Genomic DNA, 20,187 nt, shown 5'->3' on the forward strand with positions numbered 1-20,187 from the left:
TCTCAGGGTCCTGGGATCAAGCACTGAGTTGGGCTCCCGCTCAGCGGGGAATCTGCCTCTCCCTCTGCCCCTCCCCACCCTGCCGTGCTCTCTCTATATAATAATTAAATAAAATCTTAAAAAAAAAAAAAAGATGCCTCCAAGAGCAGCTGTAGGCTATGTGAACTGTGACAAGAACATACTAAATCATTAACTGGATATCAAAAGTAAGTAAATGAAAAATCCAAGTATGGTAAATGATGTAAAAACCTATCTCCTTTTTCTAATTTATTTTAAAAAAAAAGTAAGGGGTGTATAAAAATAAGAGTAACTGATTCTAAAAAGGGTCCATCTGTTTTTATCTATCATATACAAATACCTTTTCTTTCTATTCAGGATCAATAAGGCAAGAGGAAAATCAAGTGAGATGCGCAGAAAGGAGTCCCTGACCTCTGAAGCTTATACCATACCTGGAGAGAAAAGTCACATACATCTAGATATACTGTAATATTGTACAGTAAATAAGGGAAAAGTTGTACAGAATGTAACTGTTTTTCCATTTAAAGAATCTTTCTGGAACTGACACAATGAAAAACTGCAAAACAATGGAAAAAGTTTTCTTGATGCAAACAGTTATAAAAATGGATCACAAACGTGATTTAACAAAGTACTCTAATCCTTGAACTAGTTATGGAACAATGATTTTATATATAATACATATTAAAAATACTTTTCTTTATATATTACCGTAAGAAAAATGAATGCTTAAAAAATCTTCCAGACTTACCGGACAGTAGACAAATCCATCACTTTTTTCATCAATGAAAATTAATCTGGTCCCATTTGGGTCAGGAAAAATCTTTTTCACACCAACAGGATGTCGATAATCATTAACAAATTGCCAATCTTCGATGTAGAAATATTGAATAACACCAGTCTAAAAAAAAAAAAATCCAGTAATAGGAATAAAAAGGCTATCAAGAAAATACTTTAAGCACTTAAACACACTTCCAATTTTAAGAGAAAATGTACCATATTTTTCATGCAGGAAGAGTCTAAAACTAATATTTACTATATGTAAACATACAGATCCAAGAGAGTAAGTGAGAATGTACATGTGATTCAACAGTTCTAATATTCTTAGTGATATTGAAGTATAATTGATTTTCAGAGTTTTCACTTACAGGAAATATCCTTACTGTTTAAGAATAATTTTCAAGGGGCGCCTGGGTAGCTCAGAGGGTTAAGCCTCTGCCTTCGGTTCAGGTCATGATCTCAGGGTCCTGGGATCGAGCCCTTCATCGGGCTCTCTGCTAAGCAGGGAGCCTGCTTCCTCCTCTCTCTCTGCCTGCCTCTCTGCCTACTTGTGATCTCTGTCTGTCAAATAAATAAATAAAATTTAACAAAAAAAATTTTCAAATCATGTTGTTTTTAAATATTTTTGCTGTTAATTAAGACCAATTAGAAAACAAAAACAAAACCAACTCATGGAATCAAGTGTATTTCTATATATTAGCAATGAACTATACATACCAAAATTTAGAAATATATTACCATTTACAATCACTCAAAGAAGATGAAATATTTAGGTATAAATTTAAGAAAACTTGCACAGGATTTGGAAAACTATACAACCCTGATGAAAGAATCAAAGAAGATCTAAATAAATGGAGGGTATACAGTGCTCGTGGACTGGAAGACTCACCATAATAATCATGTTAATTCTCCCCAACGAATACACAGTTTTAATATAAACCCATATTTGGGTATAACCTAGGAATGAAATTCCTGGGTCACATGGTAGCTATGTCTACTTATTTATCTATTTTTGTATAGATTTATTTATTATTTTAGAGAAGGGGGAGGGGCAGAGGGAGAGGAAGAGAGAGAATCTCAAGGAGACTCCCCACTGAGCGCAGAGCCCCATGTAGGGCTGGAAAACATAACCCTGAGATTATGATCTGAGCTGAAATCGAGTCAGATGCTTAACCAACTGAGCCCCCCAGGTGCTCCTATGTCTAATCTCTTACAGAATTACCAGAGCATTCTGCCGAGCAGCTATACCATTTTACATTCCCATCAGCAGTGTATAAGAGTTCTGATTCCTCTCCAACCCCCTCAACACTTGTTATTATCTGACTTTTTTGATTACAGCCTCATAGTGGATGTGATGAAGTCGTAACTTCACATTTACTTCTGGGTACTTATTACAGAGAAGTGAAAACTTGTTCACACAAAAACCTGTGTATGAATGTTTATAGAAGCTTCACTGGCAATAGTAAAAAACAGGAACCAATCCAGATGCCCTTCAACTGGTGAACGCTTAAACAAACTGGTACAACCATACTGTAGAATACTACTCAGCAATAAAAATGAACAAATTATTGATGCACACAATGACTCAAATACATCTCCAGAGAAGTATGTGAGTGAAAAGAAGCCAATCCCCAAAGGTTATACAGTGTATGATTCAACTTATGTAACATTACTGAAATGCCAAATTATAGAAATGGAGACCAGAGTACAGTTGATCCTTGAACAACACAGAGATTAAGGTTACTGACCACCCCATCCCGACAGCTGAAAATGCACATATAAGTTTGACTCCCCCAAACTAAATTACTAATAGGCTACTATTGACTGGGAGATTTACCAACAACATAGTTGACTAACACATACTTTGTGTGTTAAATGTATTATACACTGTATTCTTCCAATAAAGTTAGAGAAAATATTATAAGAACCATAAGAAAAAATACATTTACAGTACTGTATTTATTAAGAAAAAAACTACATAAGTAGACAGGTCCTGTATTTATGGGAAAAAATGTACATACTAGTAGACTCCTACAGTTCAACCCCTGTTGCAACCCTTGTTGTAACTTTAACTTTGTTAGCAGGGATTAAGGTTGGGGTGAGGGCAGGAAGCAAGTGAGTGTGTCTATAAAACAGCAACATGAAAGCATCCTTGTGGTTAAAGAACCATTCTGTATCTTGACTATCAATGTTAATACTCTCGTTAAGATATGTAATACAATGTTACCACCAGGGGAACTAGGAAAAGAGCATATTGGATCTCTCTGTTTTGTTTCTTATGTGGGATCACTTTGTATTATTTCTTACAACCGCCTGTGAATCTATAATGATCTCAAAAAAAAAAAGTTTAATTAAAATAAAAACACATAACATCTTGGACTTTATTCAGACCAAGATAGGGTAACAGCCTGGATTTAACTTTCCTACCTCAAACAACCAAAAACAGTATGCAAAAATCATGAAAAAGCAGTTTGCGGGGCGCCTGGGTGGCTCAGTGGGTTAAAGCCTCTGCCTTTGGCTCAGGTCATGATCCCAGAGTCCTGGGATCCAGCGCCACATCAGGCTCTCTGCTCTGCAGGGAGCCTGCTTCCTCCTCTCTCTCTGCCTGCCTCTCTGCCTACTTGTGATCTCTGTCTGTCAAATAAATAAATAAAATCTTTAAAAAAAAAAAAAAGCAGTTTGCAAAATCCTGGAATGAGGCAACGAAGAACAATGAGTTCTGCCCAAGATTTTGGAAATAAACCAGGTGAGCCCCGTGAGTCCTCCAGCTTTTGCTTTGAGAGTTTTCAAGGCATGGCAAAGGGAGGAGGATGCAGGCAGAGCATGGCTCCCCGAGCTGAGGAGAGGAGCGGAAAGTCTGGGGAGAACAGGTGGCCAGGGTTTGCAGGACAGAGCACAGGAGAGAGAAGCCTGGAGAGCTGCAGGGGGTCCGTTATGAGTCCTTAGCAGGTACTGATCCCTGCATGCAAGTGAGAAAGCCACAAGGCCAGGGAAAGAACCATCCAAAGGGATTAGAGGGGACAGGGCCGGGAACAGTAACTATTCCTAATAACCAGACTAGAAGAAATCACAGTTCACAGGGCACTGGGTAGAGAACTCAGAAAGATCAGAAGTGGGAATAATCAGCTAGAAACTGAGCAGTGTTTCCCATCTGCCTAAGAAATCATAAAACCAGACTCAAAAGGGTCAAACTGTTTCAAAGTCAATTAACTGCATCCCAGAGCAAAGCTCAAGAGTTATTTTTAGCGCCTGAGTGACTCAGTCGATTAGGCGTTCGACTCTTGATTCTGGCTCAGGTCAGGATCTCATGGGTCCTGAGACTGAGCCCTGCATGGGGGCTCTCTGCTCGGCGCGGAGCCTGCTGGAGATTCTCTCCCTCTCCACCTCCCCAAGTTTGGGTGTGAAAAAAGAATATTTTTAGGAATATAAAAATATCCAGTATCCCAAAAAGTAAAATTATTGGGTATGCAAAAAAGTAGAAAAGAGGAACCATAGCTTAAAGGGGTTTAATATGATTGTGTATCTTTTATTATTTGATTTTATCTAATTTGTTGACTTATTAGCTACAACTCTATCATTTTAGTGGTTGTTTTAGGTTTTGTAGTATACATACAACCTGATAACAGGCAACTACAAAAGATCCACAGCTAAAATCATACTTAATGGTCAAGAATAAGACATAGAAAGCCACTTTCTCCATTCCTATTCAACAATGTATTAGAATAAAAGGCATCCACGGGGCACCTGGGTGGCTCAGTGGGTTAAGCGTGTGCCTCCGGCTCAGGTCATGATCTCAGGGTCCTGGGATCCAGCCCTGTGTCAGGCTTCCCACTCAGAGGGGAGTCTACTTCTCCCTCTCCCTCTGTCCGTCCCCCTGCTAGTATTCTGTCTCTCTCTCAAATAAAATCTAATAAATAGGGGTGCCTGGGTGGCTCAGTGGGTTAAGCCTCAGCCTTCGGCTCAGGTCATGATCTCAGGGTCCTGGGATCGAGCCCCACATCGGGCTCTCTGCTCAGCAGGGAGCCTGCTTCTTCCCTCTCTCTCTGCCTGTCTCTCTGCCTACTTGTGATCTCTGTCTGTCAAACACATAAATAAAAATCTTTAAAAAAAAAAAAATCTAATAAATAAGTAAGTAAATAAATAAATAAATAAAAGGCACCCATATTGAAAGGAAGAAATAAAACTATATTCAGAGATGACATGATTATCTATATAGAAAATCCAATGAATCTACAAAAAACTACTATTAACTACTCAGTGAATTTAGTTAGGCTGCAGTATACAGGATTAGTACCCCCAAATCGGTTGCATTTCTATATGCCACAAATGAATAATCAGATGTTAACATTTAAAAATTAATACTATGCATTAAAAATATGAAAAATATGAACTACTTAAGGTATAAATCTGACTGAAGGGATGCTGGGTCACCGAAAACACAAAAACACTAAGAGAAATTAAAATCTAAATGAATGGAGATATATACCTTGTTCATTGGTGAGCAGATTTTGCTAAGGTGGCAATTGATCTGTAAATTCAACATGATCCCATTAAAATTCCCAGGAGGCCTTTTGTAAAAATTTACAAGCTTATCATAAACTCAAATGGGAATGCAAAGTACTGCGAACAGCCAAGACAACTTGGAAAAAGAAACTCAAAGTTGGAGAGTTAATGCGACCTGATTTCAAGACTTATTATAAAGCTAGAGTAACTGAAACAGTTTTAGTAAACTAAAACTATACTGTTATAAACACAGACACATGGATCAATGGAATGAGCAATTCCTGAAAAAGACCCAAACATTTATGGACAATTTGATTTCTGACAAATGTACAAAGCCAATTTAGTGGAGGGAGGAGAAGCTTTTCAGATAGTGCTGGGACAATTGGAATATCTTTAAACAAAAAAATGAACTTTTATCTATAACTCACAGCATAAACAAAAATTAACTCAAAATGGATCATAGACCTAAGTACAAAACATATAACTGCAAAACTTATGGAGGAAAACACTGGAGAAAAACTCTGGGACCTTGGGTTAGGCAAAGATTACTTAGATATGACACCAAAACACAATCTGTAAAAAAATAAATTGGTAAGTTGGACTTTATCAAAATAAAAAAATTTCTTCTCGGGCCGCCTGGGTGGCTCAGTGCGTTAAAGCCTCTGCCTTTAGCTCAGGTCATGATTCCAGGGTGCTGGGATCAAGCCCTGCATCGGGCTCTCTGCTCAGTGGAAAGCCTGCTTCCCCCTCTCTCTGCCTGCCTCTCCGTCTACTTGTGATCTCTGTCTGTCAAATAAATAAATAAAATCTTAAAAAAAAAATTCTTCTCTATCAAAGACACTGTTAAGGAAAAAAAAAGACACTGTTAAGAGAATGAAAAGGCAACAGATGCACTGGGAGAAAATACTTACAAAGCATATATCTGATAAATTACAGATTTGAATCCAGAATATATAAGGAACTCTCCAAAATCAATAATAAGAGAACAACCCAATTAAGAAATGGCCAAAGAAATTTGAACAGACACTTCGCCAAAGATACACTGAGGCCAAACAAGCCCATGAAAAGATGCTGGTGGAGGCGGAAGGAGAGAGGGGGAAAAAGGTAAAGAGGTATAATTAGTTTAATTTGCTTTTACTTTTTAGGTAAATTAATTTAGCAAATTAAAATCACGAGATTTCACTACACACTTTAGAGTGGGTAAAATTAAAAAGACTGACCACATCAAATGTCAGTGAGGATGTCAAGGAATTAGAATGCTCACACTGTTGATGGGAATGTAAAATGGTACAACCAATTTAGAGAAGTTTGCCAGTATCTTAAAAACTTAAACATACACATGCCATATGATGCAGCCATTCTACTTGTCGGTATTTATCCAAGAGAAAATAAAGCATATGTCCATGCAAAGGCTTGAACATGAAGGGTTACAGCAGCTTTATTTGTAAATACCCCATCCTGGAAATAATCCAGCCTAGAAACAACCCCAAAGTCCATCCTTAGGTTCATGGTTAAGCCGAATACGATAAAGGTACACTACAGAGTGCCACCCCAGCAGGACAAAGGAATCAACAATTGATACAAACAAGAGGAATGAATTTCAAAATAATGATACTGAATAAAAGAAGGCAGAAAGAAAGAAGTATATACCATGTGATTCCATTTACATAAAATTCTAGAAAGCAGAAACTCATTTATAGTGACATGGGGAGGTTGCAGGATGGGAAGGAGGAATCATAAAGGGGCATGAGAAAATGTATGGTGGTGATGACCAAGTTTACTAGTCTGATTGAGCGGATGGTGCTTCACAGGTAAAGACAAGTCAAAACTTACCAAATTGTGGACTCTAAATACCAGTTTGTTGTGAATCAGTCATACCCCACTAAAACTTTAAAAATACGTATTTTCATAATCACTCAAGAAAGAGATTGAGATAAATGCTGACTTCTGGACAGACCACCATACCTTGAGTTCTTAATTCAAAATGCCGAGTGGAAGAGTGCAAAGAGTGGATTTTACATCAGGAGATACTGTCCAAGTTCTCCATCTGTTACAAACTTACTAACCTCTTAATCTTCAGTGTTCTTCAGTCTCTAAAACTTCCCTGCTTATTTTATAAAACTAATGAGATAAAACAAGCATGATGAGGGCTTTATAAACTGTTACCATCTCACATAAATGTATTACATTTGCTAATATTTATCATATCTCTTACTACTTTATCAGACTCGTGAGACCTACTGTACTGATGTATATTAGTATTAGTATTTAGGTTGGACTTAAAGTCTCTCTTATGGCCATAAGCATGTGGTAAGACATGTTTTCTTTAGAAAGAAAACATTTGAGAAAATGAAATGTTTGAAACAGTCAATAATTGTTTTCCTAATGTGAAAAACAGTGACCTTCCTACCTTTACTAAATTCTTCTAGAGATTCAACAAGACAACAGGTATGATATGCTTTGAAAAAATCTTTGAAAGCCTTTTACAAATGTAAGATGCTATTACTATATGTTTTATGTCCATCTGGCTAGTGCAATACTTAGAGGTCTAGGGTACTGGTGGTTCAAAAGACCAAAGATCGGGGCACCTGGGTGGCTCAGCTGGTTAAGCTTCTGACTTGATTTCAGCTCAAGTCATGATCTTAGGGTCATGAGATCAAGCCCCTCATCAGGCTCCACACTAACCAGGCATGAAGCCTGGTTAAGGTTCTCTCTCTTCCTCTCTCTCTGTGCCTCTCTCTCCCCAGTTCACGCTCCTGCTCTCTAAAAAAATTAAAAAAAAAGACAACCAAGAGATTAAAGAGGATTCTCAATATTCAATTAATTTTGCCATTTGTTAGTAGGCATTGGAGATCTAAAGTTGAATGATATGTCTTATGTTCATCACCAAATTAGATCCCTAAAGCATCTAGATAAGGAAAACGAGGCTTGGAATGGGTTAAGTAGCACCTAGCAAGTAAGAAAACTGCAAGTAAGAGAATCTGAGCCCAGATTTTCCAGACTCCAAAGTCTGCTCTTTTCACTCTGCCATCAAAATTGTTTACATAATCACAAAAGCACTTGCTACTAGCAAATCAGGGGACCCGTGCGCTGTATGTAAGTGTGTACAGAAGGGAAGGTGTATATATCACATGTACACATCTATATGTATGTATATATTATACACACACACACACATTACAAATTACAAATTAGAAATTCCTGTATGTTCTATATCAAAGAAGCCAATACCTACATCTGTACCATAGATGAGGAAATCAGCAGTTAAGGCATGGCATAAAATACGGCACTTATCATCCACTGCTGGGAAAAGCCGGGTCTCACGTTCTTCCTGAGCATCCAAGACTTCACTTTCTATCTAAAACATAAAAAATAACAGTAGCTCATAGACAGGAGTAAAGCTGGTCTGCACCATCTAGGGAGAGAGGGGAGGGCCGTCATCTTAAGTTTGATTAAACACTCAGACTCATCAGACGACCCGTCTATTGAGAAAGACATCAGACAGGAAACCAGCTCGCCAGCAGGGCAGCATTAAACATCCCTCTTGAGTGGAAATAATCTTTGCAGCCGGCTCTCCAGGGGTCTGGCTTCCCAGAAGCAAAGAGCCAAGAAATAGATGTAGGAGATGCCCCCTTGCTTAGAAGACCCATTATTTCAGGAGCCAATATCTTTTGAACAATTTTATAGGTATCATTTCAAGGATCCCCACAAGTGATCCGCCCAACTGTGTAAGTCAATTCATGGCAGGGAGCCCAGACATAGAAGGTTCTCATCAGTTTTGAGTTTTCCACTAGATGCACTTTACCACCAGAGCAAGAAAGTTAAGTGAGCGTCTCATGCAGATGGGTGAAGAGTTTTGTTAGTCCTTTATATAACCGCACTTGACTTTCTAGCTAGTCTGTATGTGGTTGCTTCCTGAACAAAGTTCTTTGTAATCTGACATTAGGCTGTTCCTCATCATCACTAATTGGAGTCATCCAGAGTCCCCTGGGCTCCAGGACGTCAAAATTATACTTACCAAATGCAACTGGACTTTGCCTTCAAAAAGTGCAGCAGCATAGTCAGAATGAAGGCAAACGCTGGCGACTGTCCCCAGATATTCTACATCTTTCAATTTTTTAACAGCTATAGCAATAAAAAAATGCATACACATTAAAATATATTACATTAAGATTACATTAAATTTGCAACTAATTTTTAAATGGGTGCCTTTTTAAGGGTACTCTGAATCTAAAATTTTTATTTTAGCCATTCTAAAGAAAATCGTAGTTGTCACATAAATTTGCCTTCAGGAATTCCCTAGTGATTCACATGAAACAAAGGAACAGAAAATAAAATTAGACGTGAAACAACCAAAAATTTCACTTGAGTGACCCTAAGCTTAACAGTATACTCTAGCTGAGGCTATTATCTCCCGCTGGCTGAGGGCTACCTGACCTCTGATGTGGAGAAGAAAAAGCCAGGCTCCCTTCAGATGCTAATGGTCACAACGAAAAAAATAAAAGGAAGGGGGAGGGACCCAACTACCAGCCCCAGGAGAGCCTAAGAAAGTCATTGTGCAAAGGTGCATCACATTTTATTTCCTTTAGTTTTCCTCATGAACCCTTGACCCCTACGGGTAGAAGAATCCTCATTTTTCTGGACGAAGGCTTTTTTTTTCTTTTTTAATTTATTCTTTCAGTGTTCCAAGATTCATTATCTAGGCACCACATCCAGTGCTCTACACCAAGGCTCAGAGGGGTAGAGAATTTGTCTACAGTCATCTCCAAGAGGCAGCCAGGGAATTTATACTCAGGGCCTCATTCTAAAGGTCATACTCTGCCCACTATATCACGCTGTGTTCACTCCAAAGATTTAAGAACAAAATCTTTCCAAAAATTACGCACAATTTTTAGAGGATTCACAAAACTGTTTAAGCTTCTTAAGAAAGAGCTGAAGCAGGGCGCCTGTGTGGCTCAGTGGGTTAAGCCTCTGCCTTTGGCTCAGGTCATGATCTCAGGGTCCTGGGATCGAGCCCCGTATCGGGTTCTCTGCTCAGCGGGGAGCTTGCCCCTCTTTCTCTGTGCCTGCCTCTCTGCCTACTTGTGATCTCTCTCTGTCAAATAAATAAATAAAATCTTAAAAAAAAAAAAAAAAGTGGAAGGAAAAGCGTGAAAGGCCTGGTCTTCAAAAGAACCTTTCAGTGCTCCCCAATTAATAACAGAATTATACACTAGATAAGAAAATGACAACTGGTTTGAGACTTGCCATTCTCTCCAAGGACATAAAACCAAGCTCGATTATTCATTCCCACTGCCAGATGATAAAGCCCAACCGCTACGAAGTTGGGCTCCACATCAACAGAAACTGTGATGGGCAGCTCCTGTAATACAGGAAAGGAACAGTAGCAGATCAACTGTTGCAACTGCTTTGATTTTACTAATAAATAAACTCAAAATAACACCATTTTCATACCCCTTCCACAGGGTTGGCTACTGTGACTTCAAGCAGGGAGGTTAGGTATGCAATCCTCGTGCTGCAGGCATCTCCGAGTATGGGAAGCTTGGTCAAAAAAACATGTAGCGAGCCCCTTTGGGTAGACAGTGCCAGCAACTGGCCATCATCTGTCCAGGACAAGGTGCCCAACCCTGAAATGATTGACAGAATAGAGGATCAAAAACAAGTAATATTGTTGCAGGCAAATAAGCATTTTCACGTAAGCTGCAGAGACATAAAAATCTTCAAGTGCTGTCTTTAATAGTTAAGTGTGTACAGAGTAAAACTTCACCACGGACAGGCATGTGAACATGAGCTTCGATTCATTCCGTGGTGGCTCAACGGGAAAGGATGTAAGAATTTAGGTTTTATAACTGAAATTGAGATTAAATTCACTATAAATCTTTAGACCAAAGTGGACTTATGGGCTTCTATAATTACTAAAGTAAGTTATTTTAAGGAACTCGCATGAAGGGTGATAATTTTATTCCTCCTATAATGAATGCAAATCAAATAATAATAAACACATTACTGTGATACTGCGGTGATAAAATGTCACTCTGCTTCAGAAAAATTAGTACCTTTATTCTCATCATCCAGGTTGATTATAGCATACATGTCCTTTAATTCTGCCAAGTCATGAATTTTAATGCTGAAAAATGAAAAAAAAATGTATATTGTAAATATAAGTGTTAAACAAAATTGGTTTCGTTCGTGAAAAAATTGCAAGCTACAAAACAGGTCAGGGTTTTCCAGAAAGGGATGTGAAGGATAATCTATTGGGTCAAGGTAAGAAAATAATAGAATTTCTATAATTGTATTTATCTTAAAAAATATCCCTTTGGGGAGTGTGGTTGAGTCTGGGTCCGACTTAATTCTCAGATCTATAGTTTCAGAAACAAGGAGGTTTAAGTTGCCCTCAAGAAAAGTTTGAGTAGGAAAACATTCTCTTCAGCAGCACTAATTACTATAGGAGGAATAAAGTTTCTCTTTGCAACGTGCTCCCCCCATCACCCTGACTTCTTTCATACAAAAAGTAATGAGGTAACATAGAGAGAGCATTCAATTTGGAATCACAAGGCATAGGTTGAAAGCTCTGCCAAACCAGGGATATATTACTCCATAGGGTTACAGGGAGGGTAACCCAATGGATTAGGGTTACAGGGTGGTAACCTGCAAGGTTACAGGGAGGATGGGTGGGTTCAAGCCAATAAAAGTTGTGTGGCACAATGTTAGTTCCTAATGGCTGTATGATTATCTTTCTTCCTTGGCTCCTTTCCTCTCTCCTCACTTCTGCCCTCCCAGGGTTTTCCCTTTATATATTTCCTCTCATTGTTTTCACTTAACTTTTTATTTTGGTAGAATTGTAAATCTATATGCAGTTGTAAGAAATAATACAGAGATTGTATATTCCCTCCACTTTCCCCCCAAATGATGACATCTTGAAAAACTATAGGATAATATTATAATCAAAATATTGACATTGACATAATCCATGAACCTTTTTCAGATGTCCCAAGTTTTACTTATATTCATTGTGTGTGTGTGTGTGTGTGTGTGTGTGTGTATTTAGTTCTAAGCAATTTTATCACATGTAAGATTCTTGAGATACACAACCACAGTCAGGATATAGAATATATCCACAACCACAGTCAGAATACAGAATAGTTCCAACATCACAAATCGCCACAAGTCAGGATATAGAATAAATGGTTCTATCACCGCAAAGACCCCTTATGTTGTCGTTTTATAAACACACTTAACCTTCTTCCTCCTCTAGGTTCTTGTCATCCTTCCCAGCATTTGATGGTATCACTATTTTTAATATACTAATACTGTGTGTTTCTCTGTTTATTTGGGTCGTCTTTCAACAGCATTTTGGAATTTTCAGTACACAGACCCCTACATGTTTTGTTAAGGTTATATCTAAGTATTTCATTTTCTTCAGAGTGATTAAAAATGGTGTATTTTTAATTTGGTTTCCATGTTTGTTGCTAGTATATAGAAACGTGATTGATTTGTGTGTGTGGATCTTGCATTCTGAAACCTTGCTGCACTCATTAATTAGTTTTAGTTCTAGGTGTTTCTTGTTTGTAGATTCCTTGAGATTTTCTACATGAGCAATCATGTCATCTACAAATAGAAATCGTTTTACTTTTTTCTTTCCAAACTGGATGCATCTTATTTCCTTTTCTTGTCTTATTGCAGTGGCTAGAACTTCTAATATTAGGTTGCATTAGAGTAGTGAGAGTTGGGGTCCTTATTTTGTTCTCAGTCTTAGGGGCAAGCACTCAGACTTTCACCATGAAGTATCATATTAGCTATAAGTTTTTTTGTATACGTTCTTTATCAAGTTGAGGCAATTCCCCTTTATTCCTAACTTACTGAGAACTTTTATCATGAATGGGTGTTGGATTTTACGAAATATTTTGTGTCAACTGATATGATCATATGGTTCCTCAGCTGTTGGTATAGTTACTTTGTTGATTTTTTAATGTAAATAAGTGTTCCGTACTTGGAATAAATTCCAGTTGGTCATGAGGTGGAATTCTTTTCATATATTGCTGAATTCAGCTTGCTAAGTTTTGTCAAGGATTTTGTGTCCAAGTTCATGAGAGAGATTGGTCTCTAATTTTTTTTTTTAATACTTTCTTTGATTCTGATATTAGGGTAATGCTAGCCTTACAAAATAAGTTCAGACATGTTCCTTCCACTTTTTCTTTCTGAAAAGATTTTGTAATATTGGTGTGAATCGTTTTTAAAAATATTTGATAGAATTCTCCAGTGAGGGTGCCTGGGTGACTCAGTGGGTTAAGGCCTCTGTTTTCGGCTTGGGTCATGATCCTAGGGTCCTGGGATCGAGCCCCACATCGGGCTCTCTGCTCCTCGGAGAGCCTGCTTCCTCCTCTCCTTCCCTGCCTGCCTTTCTTGCCTACTTGTGATCTCTGTCAAATAAATAAAATCTTAAAAAAAAAAAAAAAGAATTCTCCAGTGAAAGCATCTGATCAGGCCTGGAGATTTTTAAGGGGTGTAAAATTATTCTTCAATTTAAGAATTATAGGCTGATTCAGATTATCTGTTTCATGTGGGTTGAGTTTTGATAGTGGATTTTAAAAGAATTTTTCCAATCTTCTAAATTGTCAAATTCCTGAGTTGTTTGTAGCTTCCACACCTGTAGTAATAATCCTATTTCATTCCTGATATTGATTTGTTTTTTTAATTTGTCATTCTTGCTAGAGGTTTATCAATTTCAGCTGTTACAGATTTTTTCCCCTATTCTATGCTGTCATCAGCTTCTGCTCTTTATGATTTTATTCCTTCTGCTTTACCCTTATTTTGCTTTTTTTTCTAGTTTCTTGGGGAAGGAACTTAGATTACATTACTGATTTGAGATTTTTATTTTCTTTTGTATATAAGCATTTAATACTACAAGTTTTCTTCTCAGCACTGCTTTAGCTGTATAGCATATTTTGATATGTTACATTTTCATTTTTATTCAGTTGTATGGGGATTTTTTTTGGTCTTTTAAACTGCTTTATTAACTTCACAATATATAATGTACATCTTTCCATGCAATAGAGTAAAAATTCCCTGCTGACAGAATCTTACAGATTGAGCTGAAAGACATTTGAGTAGAAGCTGGTCATAGGAGACCCACAAGAGACACGTAACACAAAAGGTTTATAACGAAGTTACACCGAGAGCATATACATTTAGGAAACAAGTGTGTCTTCCTATTAACTTCAGGAAACAAAACATCAGGATTCAAGGGGTAAGGCAGAAGTCCTCGTGATGGTCATGTTGAGGAGGGTCAATGCTAACCGCCCCCAGATCACGACTGCATTGCTTCTCCTTCAGCTGGCTCACCTCCCCCGACCCTCCTAATCCTTTCCATATTCTCTTCTCTCATCCTTGCCTGTGGTTCTCCTAGACCTGAATCATGTCCCACCTATACTGTGGGATGGGATGCCTAGCATGGAACCACCTATGATTTACTCTAGGCACACACAAGTCAGCTTCCAAAGCGAGGGCCAAAGGCTCTCCTTTATTAGCAACTTGATCCTTTTCATCCTTTTCTTTGTTTTCTGGTTGGCAATTGTCCATGTTGAGACTTTTTACTGTTTGTTCCTCTTTGGACGCCATTGCTCCTGGCCCCATCCTTGCAGTCTCCTGCTCCTCTCGATTCTTGCCACGAGTGCACAGAAGCAGACTCTTAGACCTGCACACCTGCTACCCCTCCGCCTCCTACTATTTGGGGCCACTCCTGGCCCACACACCCTCAGGGCCACCGGGAGCAAGAAGGGAGAGAGTGAAGGCTGGGTCTGATGCTAGAGTGAGGTGTGCGAGTCAGCGTTGGAGGATCATGACTCAGTTGCATGTATTTTTCAATTTGCTTTGAGATAGACTCACGAATTATTTGAAAAATGGTTAATTTCCAAGTGTTCCTTGAATTTTCCTGATGTTTTTCTGTTATTTAAGTGTGATTACGTTATGGTCAAGGAACCCATTTTGCATGACTTCAATTTAAATTTGCTGAGGTTTCATGGCTCACGATACAGCTACCCTAGCGCATTTTCCATGGGTGCATAGAAAAAACATGGATTCTGTTGTTGGGTGGAATGTTCTATAGATGTCTGTTAGGTCTAGTGGGCTTATAGTGCTGTCCAAGTCTGTTGAGAAATTTAGCTAAGCTCCTCCGTGCTGCTGCTGCCTCAGCATCCACCCTGTTTGGCCAAGTGACCTGCAGTGACCTAACACAAGTCCCTCCTACGAATGGGTGCCCTAGAGAGCAGCTCGCAGAGTCCCAAGCAGATGTAAGATCCTGATGTGACTTCCCCAAAAGTCCCTGTGATCAAAAGTCTCCCCGCCTCCCAGCACGTATTTACCTTACATGCCCCTAGGATAAAATCTCTGGGACTTAACAAAACCCCATACTCTGGTTAGAATTGACCAATCTGGCCTCACCCTGGCAACCCGAAAGCAGTCTATTCAGGGCCCTATTGTTTTTTTCATAAACCCTATGGAAAGCACGTGCCCCAAGTTTTGTGTCTTTTTGTCTGCACTGGGCCTTGACCTCTCTCTGAGGTCAAGACAGGCTGGTTACTTCCTCCAGAACCTGTGAATAATGAACTTTTCTATTTCGATTCTTCTTCTTGCGTGAACCACACAGCTTGTGACCTGGCACCCTGCACTCTGCTTAGTTAAGTGTCAATTTGACATGTTTATTTCCTTGTTGATCTTCTGTCTGGTTCCACATCTTATTGAAGGCGGAGCCCTGAAGACTTCAACTATTACTGTTGTCTATTTTTCCCTTTAGTTCTGCCAGCTTCTCCTTCCTCTATTTTGGGGCTCTGTTGTTAGGTGCATACTCACTTAGCATTGTTTTATCTAGTCAATATGCAATATGCCTCTTCATCCCTGGTAATTCTCTTTGCTCTCTGTCTGATACCTGCCTAACCACCCAGCTCTCTTTTGGTTATTTTTAGATGATCTTTTTCCATCCTTTTACTTTTTACCTAGTTGTTTCATTACATCATTACACTGAAGTGAGTTTCAACAGGCAATAGGGTCACTTAACAATTCTACTCTAATTGTCTATGTCCAATAGCATTGTCATTTACACATTGATTACATGTGTGATTTACACATGATTTACACAAATCATAATTAATTGATTTGTCTGAACTTAAATACACTGTTTTATTGTTTTCTGTTGTTTCTTTTGTTCTCATTTCTCCTTTCCTGCTGCCTTTTATTTATTTTTAACTTGGCTCAATTTTTTTTTAAATATAATTTTTTAAAAAGATTTTATTTACTTATTTGACAGACGGAGATCACAAGGAGGCAGAAAGGCAGGCAGAGAGAAAGGGAAGCAGGCTCCCTGCTGAGCAGAGAACCCAATGTGGGGCTTGATCCCAGGACCCTGGGATCATGACCTGAGCCAAAGGCAGAGGTTTTAACCACTGAGCCACCCAGGCGCCCTTTAAATATAATTTTTAATTTTTTTATTAACATATAATGTATTATTAGCCCCAGGGGTACAGGTCTGTGTCCTGCTGCCTTTTAGACTTGAACATTTTTCAGTATTCCATTTTAATTTACTTATTATAGTGTTTCTGCATATATCTCTGAATATTTTTAGTGGTTATTCTAGATTACAGCATACATAGTTAACATCTCAGAAGGTCTTTAGAATCAATATTTTACTGGATGACACAGGGGCTCAATCCCAGGACCCTGAGATCATGACCTGAGCCAAAGGCAGACACCTAACTGACCCTCTCCCCTTTCTATTGTGTTCGTCATATGTACTGCATCTTAAACACTGAACACACTATCAAATAATATCATTTTTACTTTCAACAGCCCCATATGTTAAAGATCTCCAAAGGAAAAAAAATGATCTATTTACCATTTCTGCCTCTCTTCATTTTTTTTTTTAAGATTTTATTTATTTATTTTTGAGAGAGAGAGGGAGGGAGCACAAGATGGGGTAGAAAGGTAGAGGGAGAAGCAGACTCCCCACTAAGCAGGAAGCTGATCGACCCCAGGACTCAGGGATCATGACCTGAGCTGAAGGCAGATGCTTAACAAACTGAGCCACCCAGGCGCCCGCTCTTCCTTCATTCTTGACGTCCCCAATTTCCCTCTGTCATCTGTTTTACTCCATCTGAAGAACTTCTTTTAGCAATTTTAAGGCAGGTCTGCTAGCAATAAATTCTCATTTTTCTTCATCTATGAATGTTTCCATTTCACTTCATTCCTGACGGATACTTTCCCTGGGTGATGAATTTCAGCTGACAGTCCTTTTCTTTCAGCACTTTAGAAAGTCGTGATGCTTCCTTCTGGCCTTGATGGCTTATGGTGAGAAATCCACACTTAAAATGTTGTTCGTTAACTGCTTTCAAGATTTTTTCTTCATTGTTAGTTTTTAGCAGTTTGATTATGATGCGTCTGAGCTAGGTTTTTTTTGGACTTACCCTTTTAGAGATTTGTTGAGCTTCTACAATAGACAGGTCTATGTCTTTTGCCGAATGTGAGAAGTTCCCAGCCATTATTTCTGAGACTCTTGCGACATAAATGTTAGACATTTCAGTATTGTCTTACAGGCCCCTGAGGCTCCGTTTATTTTTTTCCAATCTTTTCTTTCTCTGTGCTCACTGGGATATTTCTTTTGGTCTAGACATTTTATGATCTCCATTCTGCTAGTAAGTACTGCATTAATTATATTTTTCAGGTCTAAAAGCTTCCATTTAGTTTTTCTTTCTAGATTCTCTTTCTTTTCTAAGACTATATTTCCATCTGTGTGTGTGTGTGTGTGTGTGTGTGTGTGTGTTTATAATAGCTGCTACCTGCATCATCTTGGCACTAGCATCTTTTGATTGCCTTTTCCCAAGTGAGTTGAAATTTTCCCGATTTTTCCTATGTCAGGTAACTTTGGGTTCTATTTTGGACCTTCTGAACATTACATCTGAGACTCCTGCATCTTATTTAAATCCCATGGAGAAGGTTAATTTTTTTTTAGTAATCAAACCAGTTGGGTTCAGGCTATGAGTATCAACCAGCCTTCTGTGGGTTGTGGTTTTGACGTCAGTTCCATTTTCAAAGGCTTTGTAGTCGTATTCAGATATGTCCCTGTTCTGCCCACTTTGTGGTCCCCAGGACTTGCACTAGGGTCTATTCCTTAGTTCAGTTCTCAAAGTCTTTGGTATATTCAGGATGAGATACACATATATAGCTCAGGAGTGAACCTGGGAGTTCACAAATGTCTTTAGACGGTTACTTTCCAGAGCTCTTTCCTCGGTGGCACTTCAAGTTCTGCTCTTCTTCGATCTACTATTTACTTTCCAGAGTCCTTAAAGAGCTGTTCCATGCATTCTGCCCCGGCTTTATGGTTGTAATTAATTAGTGAGAGGGACAGGGTGGAGTGTGCTGACTCCACACTACTGGAACTACCTATTTTAAGATTGATTTTCAAGCATTCTCTGTTTTAGGTTTTGTCATTGGTAAACATTTAGCATTTTAGGTTTTAGCCTGTGTGTTCTAGCAGGAATCTTAGAAATTTCCAATTGCAAACATGTTTTAAGAGTGCAGGAGAGTTCTGCTGAGAGATTCCCACTAGCTATCAAACTCTTGTTGAATATCTTTTTTTTTTTTAAAGATTTTATTTATGTATTTGATAGACCGAGATCACAAGTAGGCAGAGAGGCAGGCAGAGAGAGAGAGAGAGGAGGAAGCAGGCTCCCCGCGGAGCAGAGAGCCCGACATGGGGCTCAATCCCAGGACCCTGGGATCATGACCTGAGCCGAAGGCAGAGGCTTTAAGCCACTGAGCCACCCAGGCATCCCTCTTGTGGAATCTCTTAAACATTCCTTACATAAGCTTTCCTGGGAATTTATAAGTGTAACTTACCAATTATCGCCACACGTAGCAGCTTTATTAAGGGTCTGTGAGACTGCAATACTGGTTAGACTATCTTTGTGGTCACGAGCCTGAAATATCTCTTGACCAATCTCTCGAATATGAGTGGAGATGACCACAAAAATCCCACGTGAAAAACCAATCATGATGTAGCCGTCACCATACCTATAGGGACAAAGGCAACGGTACAGTAAGAGGAAGGTTAGCTATCATTGGCAACACAGTAAATCAGCAAGTACATTAGAAGTAAGGAACTACAGAACATAATTTGTCGAGGACCAGATAATATGCTAGGTTGTCTTCTGTGTGAAGTTACAGACTACAATCCAGAAAATGTTACATATAGAAGTGCAAATGCTATGGGCAAAAATTAAATATAATGAGTAAGGAGGAACACAGGGACATCCTTTGGTAATGAGCTGCTTGTACGTACCAGCTGTAGCAGACAATGGTCCCATAGCGCTGCTGAAATTCCAGATCAATTGGACTATCTGGGTCATTCAGGTTATAAAGAAACAGTGTTTTCTTGCCAACCACCACGCTGATCTGCCAGGAAAGATTAAGAGATTGTGCAATGAATTACTCAGGATTTCATGAAGACCAATAAGCAAATTCAAATAGATGAAGCTAACTGATGAAAACCATGAGCCAAGTTTACATTAAATGTTTTAACCAGGGGCACCTGGGTAGCTCGGTGGGTTAAAGCCTCTGCCTTTGGCTCAGGTCATGATCCCAGAGTCCTAAGATCGAGCCCCGCACCAGGATCTCTGCTCAGCAGGGAGCCTGCTTCCCCTGCTCTCTCTCTGCCTGCCACTCTGCTTACGTGTGATCTTGGTCTGTCAAATAAATAAAATCTTTAATAAAATAAAATAAATGTTTTAATACAATAACAATGTGACTTTAAAAAATACATTGTACTAATACACAGTCTGGAAAAGGTTCTTGACTTTGCACCTTTGAGAATTACACTAAAATAGCTGGGTCGATTAATTT

At 38.9% G+C, this 20,187-nt stretch overlaps 1 protein-coding gene and 1 pseudogene across 2 annotated transcripts in view; both read right to left on the reverse strand.

The window, feature by feature from the left end:
- WDR19 (WD repeat domain 19) overlaps window positions 1-20,187 on the reverse strand; it is a 97,965-nt gene that overhangs the window by 54,485 nt on the left and 23,293 nt on the right. For both annotated transcript variants that reach the window (XM_045989079.1, XM_045989088.1), the window contains 8 exons: window positions 19,628-19,740; window positions 19,186-19,359; window positions 11,355-11,425; window positions 10,753-10,925; window positions 10,546-10,660; window positions 9,317-9,423; window positions 8,534-8,656; window positions 767-916 (listed from right to left, as the gene is read on the reverse strand). In XM_045989079.1, the coding sequence (XP_045845035.1) occupies window positions 767-916; window positions 8,534-8,656; window positions 9,317-9,423; window positions 10,546-10,660; window positions 10,753-10,925; window positions 11,355-11,425; window positions 19,186-19,359; window positions 19,628-19,740 (1,026 nt within the window). The remainder of the gene's footprint in view (window positions 1-766; window positions 917-8,533; window positions 8,657-9,316; window positions 9,424-10,545; window positions 10,661-10,752; window positions 10,926-11,354; window positions 11,426-19,185; window positions 19,360-19,627; window positions 19,741-20,187) is intronic.
- On the reverse strand, window positions 14,539-15,050 carry LOC123931677 (annotated as a pseudogene).

This window comes from Meles meles, chromosome 2 (assembly GCF_922984935.1).
Source record: "Meles meles chromosome 2, mMelMel3.1 paternal haplotype, whole genome shotgun sequence".
Taxonomy (NCBI): domain Eukaryota; kingdom Metazoa; phylum Chordata; class Mammalia; order Carnivora; family Mustelidae; genus Meles; species Meles meles.